Here is a 6,069-nt window from a genome sequence, read left to right on the forward strand (position 1 = left end):
ATCTTCCTCTCAATGGGTCCAATATTGTTAAATTCATCTCATACTACCGGTAATTACCATACCATGTTTATTCTAATTTATTAATTAGACGGTATTGTTAATTTCATCTCTTACTACTGGTAATTTCCGTAGGATAAGATAGCAGAGGATGCAGTTTTTCTAGTGTCTTTATTAGTCATAGTTCTACATGAAGCTTTTTGATTAGTCATGTTTCACGATGGTATGATTCTTATTTTCAAGGGGAAGAAAAGCACAAAAGGCTTCTAGAAAGCATGGAGTAATTTTTGGTAAGTTTAATATACGGTATCTGAACGTTTCACATTTCAAATACAGTTTCTGTATGTTGTACTTATTGCTTCTTTGAAAATAAATTTTGTAGTCTGTTTAGTGTTTAGAAGCAACAATATCATGTTAAACAAATTTTTTTTTTTTGATAAGTAAAAAGATATTTTAGAAGGGGGAGGGAGTTAAACAATTATGGAAGTGACAAGGATTTATTCATTTATTAGTAATGGTAGTAGTAACACAATAAAAACACCAGATCAACAACAAAAGGAGATGATAAACCAGTATTTTAGAGATTGGATGATCCCTGGGGGTGCTGTATGACAATATAATTATAAGCATCTAGAGTCAGAAAATCATCCAATGTTGGTGTTGTGCACTGCCTAGTGAATATCTTGCAAGCCTCCTTGTACATTCCCTTCTTGAACTTTTCCTTGCCAACCTCACTTTCAATCCTAGTCATCTCTTCTTCCACCACTCTCCCAAATAGGTCCTTAGTCACTTTCACTCCAAGCCCATCTCCATCCAATTCCACTCCATATTTCAACCACTGCCAGTTCTGAACCCTACTAATTTCAGCAGTTGCTGCATCTTCCATAAGGTTGTAAAGAGGAACTGATCCTGATCCAGTAAGCCAAGCTGCCAAATACTGGATTCCAACCCGAGTATTGAGTCGGAGACCTTCCATTGTCCGGAGTCCTCTAGGCCTTTGCAAGAGGTCCTCTTCAGTTAAGGCAGCTGCATCTTCACGCTTCACAGTTTGGATCTGATTAGGAGCATTGCCCATGTTGTTAGTGAAGACTTCAATGCAATCTGAGATTAGTCCAGGGTGAGCTGCCCAAGTTCCATCATGTCCTGCCTTCACTTCTCTTAGCTTGTCCTTTCTCACTAGCTCCAATGCTGCCTCATTTGCTGCTGGATCATCCCTAATAGGAATCTGTGCTGCCTGCTCAATAATTAAGATGAAAGCTTTGTTATGCCAACATGAACCAAGGAGTTGAAATGGACTCTGATACTAATGCCAGTGTATAGATTGCATTGTCATTTAAAATTTCAAATTAAGGGGACTGGATACTTTTTAAAAATTTTAATATTTAATCTAAACCACGAAATGCATCAATTTCAAATGAAGATGATCTTTTTTCTATTTTGTGATGCATTGGAAGCAAAAAAGAATTACATACCATGCCACCCATGGCATGCACGCCACGCCTATGGCACGTCCTGATGAGGAGCTCAGAATAGCTCCTCATAAAGTGTTGAGTCATGCCAACTTGAACTCTGTCTGGTAGTAGGCGATCTGGGTGAGCCTGGAAAGTTTTGACATAGCTAAAGATGTAATCCCATCTTCCACAGTTCAAACCAACAGAGTGATCCCTTAGCTCATAAAGGATTTCATCCATTTGAAAGACAGCCGGAAGTGTTTCAATCAGAACAGTGGCCCTGATGCTTCCTCTCTCTATCCCTGCCATCTTCTCTGCCCTCTCAAACACATTGTTCCATATCCTTGCTTCCCTGCCAATAAGAGAGAGCTTATTTCAATCTTTCACAAGATCACGTTGTGGCAATGCTACTACAGTTATTATATAAGTTTTTCTTTTAGTTATTCCTATATAAGCTGTTTCCCAAAGCAATGGCTCTAGATGGCAACTACAACAACACTCATATAGCTATCTAATTCTGGTGTGTATGTCTAAAAGGGAAAAGAGGAAGGTGAAAGCCTTTTTCTTTTTAGGTAGAATAGTGAAAGCATTTTTGCTAACTTAGATAATAGTCACATTTAGTTATGATTTATATATGCCTTGAACAATTACAGGAATGGCTTTAGTTTAATGTTGAAAATTGAACAAAGTTTAGTGAATTTAGTTTAATATTTCTGTTATACATGTAGGTTTTGTGACTTATAAATGGCATGGTTTGCCTGTGCTTTTGTGAGTAATTTTTAAAAACAAGAAATGCACTTTATTTGCTTCTGCCTCAATACAACACAATGTAAATTTTTTTCCCCAGACAAAATTATAGTTTTCGTGGCTGAAATTTGGTGGAGGTTCGATTTTGGTTTATCAAATTTAAAAAGTTAATATTTTGATCCTTGCAATTTCAAAAAATTTATAATTTGGTCTCTCCATCTTTTTTTTATGTGACTAACAGGTTGCCAAAACATCCATTGTTTAGGAACCAAATCAAACTAACCGTATATTTAAAGTATCAAAATTGAACTGAACCATAGTCAAGGGAACAAAATTGTTTCCTTTTTAAATTTCACGGACCAAATCAACACTTTTTTAAATTTGAAAGACCAAAAAAAGTTCAACCCAAATTTCATGAATCAAAAAAATTATAATTTACCAATTTTTTTTCAGCAACTATTTATGTAAACTCATTACCTTGAATGCTCCATTTTAGGGAGATAGAAGAAAGGACCAAACCCAGCACCTTGGTTCTGGCGGAACTTCGCATAATTGTGGTAAAAGTAGAGGCCAAAGTCCACAAGACAACCAGTTGCAGGTTCACCATCAATGAGAATGTGTGCCTCAGGTAAGTGCCAGCCTCTTGGGCGTACAAAAAGCTTTGCTATCTGATCATTGAGCTTGTAATCCTTGTTCCTGGCCTTGTCATGAAAGCTTATAGTCCCATCAACAGCATCCTTCAAGTTAACTTGGCCTCTCATCAGGTTCTCCCAGCTTGGGGAGAGTGCATCTTCAAAGTCAGCCTATGAAAGAATCAAGACAACAGCTTAATTTTCAGGTTCCATACATCAAATTAATGATGGATTTGAACCAAAAGAGTAAATGGAATTGTGTTGTTGGAGATATTAAAAAATTTGCGATTGGTAAATTAACATTTTTCGTGAATACATGAGAATATAAGTAATGGTTTTTTGAATTTGGTAATCCAAACATCATTGGATGTGTAAAAGTAATTAGTCAAATTTATTTGAATATATTCCTTGCTCATCTCAAGTTTAGTAAAAGTAAATCCTGAGACATTTATGAAATGAAGCTTCATATATGCTTGTGCCTTTTTAAGGACTTTGTTTTGTTTCTTTTTATATTTTGTAGTAAAATTTACATATTTATGAAAATTCAATCAGGATATGGTTCTGATATCATGCTGCTACTAAGATGGGTATGCTTATATGTACAGTTAGGACTTGTTGGCACAAATGCACTTGTACATGAAGCACAAGTAGATACCATATAAAAATCCAACTTACAAAGAAGGTCTTGTTCATTCCTACAATTTTATTCTTAGGAAGTTGAAAATGCAAGGTTTAAATTAATGCATGGTACTGTAAAAATTTATGTTGTGCAATAGCACAAGATGTTTACTATAAAAGATTGATGTATAATTAAAATGATGTTAATAGTATGCTTATTTTGAAACAATATTACTCTAATTACAATTTATCAACCTCGATACACATGCATATACTAAGTTACTAACCATGAAAACTTTAGCACCAGAGTTGAGTGCGTTGATGATCATCTTCCTCTCAACGGGTCCAGTAATCTCCACCCTCCGATCAGCAACGGCTGGTGGAACCTGTGCACATGTCCACATCCCTTCTCTTATGTTCCTAGTGGCTGGATCAAACCCTGGTAGAGCCCCTAGATTGTACCTTCTCTTAGCTTCCTTTCGACACTCCATGGCATAGTTGACATGGTTTCTAAACTCACGTTGCAAATCGACAACAAATTGCACAGCATCCTTGGTGAGAATCTTTGCAAATTCTTCATCATATCGTCCCCTGATGTCCACTCCTTCAGGCACATCATAGCCTCTGCCACCCTTTTTGTTCATAGGTAGCAAATTACCATAAGTTCCAAGTCCCATCATCTTGTTCTTTCTCTCCCAAAACTGTAGCTACGTACTTGTATATTATTTCTTGAGTGAAATGAAAGAGAAGCTAGCAAATATATATAGAGGAGCAGTTTTTTTTTTTTTTTAAGTGGATAGGTATGTATAGTATTATCGTTATGGGCTTCATATATATATATATATATATATGGCTTTATGTGCAAGTGTGACGCAAGTATTTCTAGATAAAGACCAAGGATAAGGGGTTTTGATTCTTGTGCCAATCTCGAGAGGTGTAGATATCGTAGGCATTCGGTGGATTGGTGGCTCAGTGACACATGGCATCATGACATCATTTCTATCTATTTGTCCATATAATTCAGTGATTTTTTTTTTTTTTTGCCTGAACATATCATCTTCATGATTGTTGAAACATATTGGTCTTGATTCTCTTTGGTAGTTTTATATGTAGATGGCTTATGAAAAAATTACAGTTGAGATGAGGAAGGTGAAGGTTTGTAATTGGGAATTCAGAAAGGAATATAAATGAAGATAATTGAGAGGAGGCTAAGAGAAATTTTTTGATAGGGTTTTGGAAATGAGATGCTTTGTATTGACCTAAAAATATAACTTTGAAGTTTTTGGATTTAAAAATAAAAAAGAGAAATAGTTTGTAGGGAAGCATGAGATGAGGTTTGAACCACAAATATCAAACATCAGAAAAAATATTATTACTACTAAATTATCACTTAAATTTCAATAACACCTTTAAACATTGATCACTTTGAATTACTTAGTTCACATTTGTTTTTTTAAAATGTTTTTACTTGTTATTTGAAAAATCATTTAAATAATGGAGGAATTTTCATTATTTGTTTCCTTCACTTTTTTTTTATGGGATTGTTTCCATCATTCGACATTGACACTTAAAAACTTTAACATGATCATCATTTCGGATTAAAATATATAAGAAACTAGTTATTGGCCCTCGCTTTGCACGATTTTTTTTCTTCAACTTATTCATAACTTTTTTTCTTCAACTTTTTGTTGTTATTTTACTTCGTCCTCTATTAGTTTGTGTTTGAATTTGATTAGAATGTTATATATATGGGGTAAATGCTTAAATAAATTGTAACGAATAATAGAAATGGCATTCAATTTGCTATATAACCAAAAAAAAAAAGAAAAAAAAAAGAAAAAAAAAGAGAGAACAGCAATTATAAGATTATCAATGAAGAATATCAACAATAAGGAACTCCATCAATATTAAGATAAATCATGTGGGAAGTTTTGTACCTCTCCTTTTATCGCTAATTAAAAAAGAAGTTTCGAAAGAGAAATCTATCAATATCAAGAGAAAGGAAACTCACTGATTCCATGACTCTCTATCTCTTGGCTTCAAAATTTTGTTAAATTTCTTGAAGACTTTCTATCTATGAAAAATATCAACAACAGCGTTAAAATAAACCATTTTCTACCTATTTTATTTATCAAAGAAAATAGAAAATAACTTCAAAAAGTAAAAAGAAATTTGATAGAACACGGAAAGGAAAAGATAAACAATTTGAAAAAGAGTGAGAAGTTAACAAAGTCATACCTTTGACAGGGTTCTTTTGTTGCCATTGGAATTTATGATGTTATATGTTAGTATATATATATATAGTGCAATTATTGTCTATTAATAAAATTTAAGGTTTTCATTTTATTTTTGGTTTTTGGAAGTAGTAATTCTACAACCACAAAATATTTTACAATATTTTTACAAATTGTTGATGTGGTCAACTTCTTATTAGTTTTCATCTAGGCTCACCATTAATATCATTTTTTTTTTATTTACCAATAATCATTCACCATATCAGCAGTTTGTAATTTTTTTTATAAAAAAGTTTTTATCTTTAGCATTACTCTTTTGGAAGAGATGAGTAGGCATGAATTACATAGATACCCGAAAAAAATGGGAAGTAATGAGTTACAAATGATGAT

General features: G+C 33.6%; 1 protein-coding gene across 4 annotated transcripts; it reads right to left on the reverse strand.

Annotated features, from left to right (window-relative positions):
* Window positions 1-475: 475 nt before the first annotated feature.
* Window positions 476-5,710, reverse strand: LOC112013364 (malate synthase, glyoxysomal). 4 transcript variants are annotated; one of them, XM_065780460.1, is made up of 6 exons: window positions 5,684-5,710; window positions 5,457-5,519; window positions 3,733-4,077; window positions 2,673-2,998; window positions 1,470-1,800; window positions 476-1,231 (listed from the first exon to the last, which is right to left on the reverse strand). In XM_065780460.1, the coding sequence occupies exons 2-6, from the start codon at window positions 5,463-5,465 to the stop codon at window positions 575-577; spliced, it is 1,668 nt and encodes a 555-aa protein (XP_065636532.1). In that variant the 5' UTR covers window positions 5,466-5,519; window positions 5,684-5,710; the 3' UTR covers window positions 476-574. The 4 variants fall into 4 exon arrangements, with proteins under 4 accessions (XP_065636532.1, XP_065636531.1, XP_065636530.1 ...); XM_065780459.1 differs by having other exon boundaries at window positions 3,733-4,146; window positions 5,684-5,699; XM_065780458.1 differs by having other exon boundaries at window positions 3,733-4,152; window positions 5,684-5,698.
* Between the last annotated feature and the right edge of the window lie 359 nt (window positions 5,711-6,069).

The sequence above is a fragment of the Quercus suber genome, unplaced genomic scaffold (genome assembly GCF_002906115.3).
Source record: "Quercus suber isolate HL8 unplaced genomic scaffold, Cork oak 2.0 scaffold_236, whole genome shotgun sequence".
NCBI lineage: Eukaryota > Viridiplantae > Streptophyta > Magnoliopsida > Fagales > Fagaceae > Quercus > Quercus suber.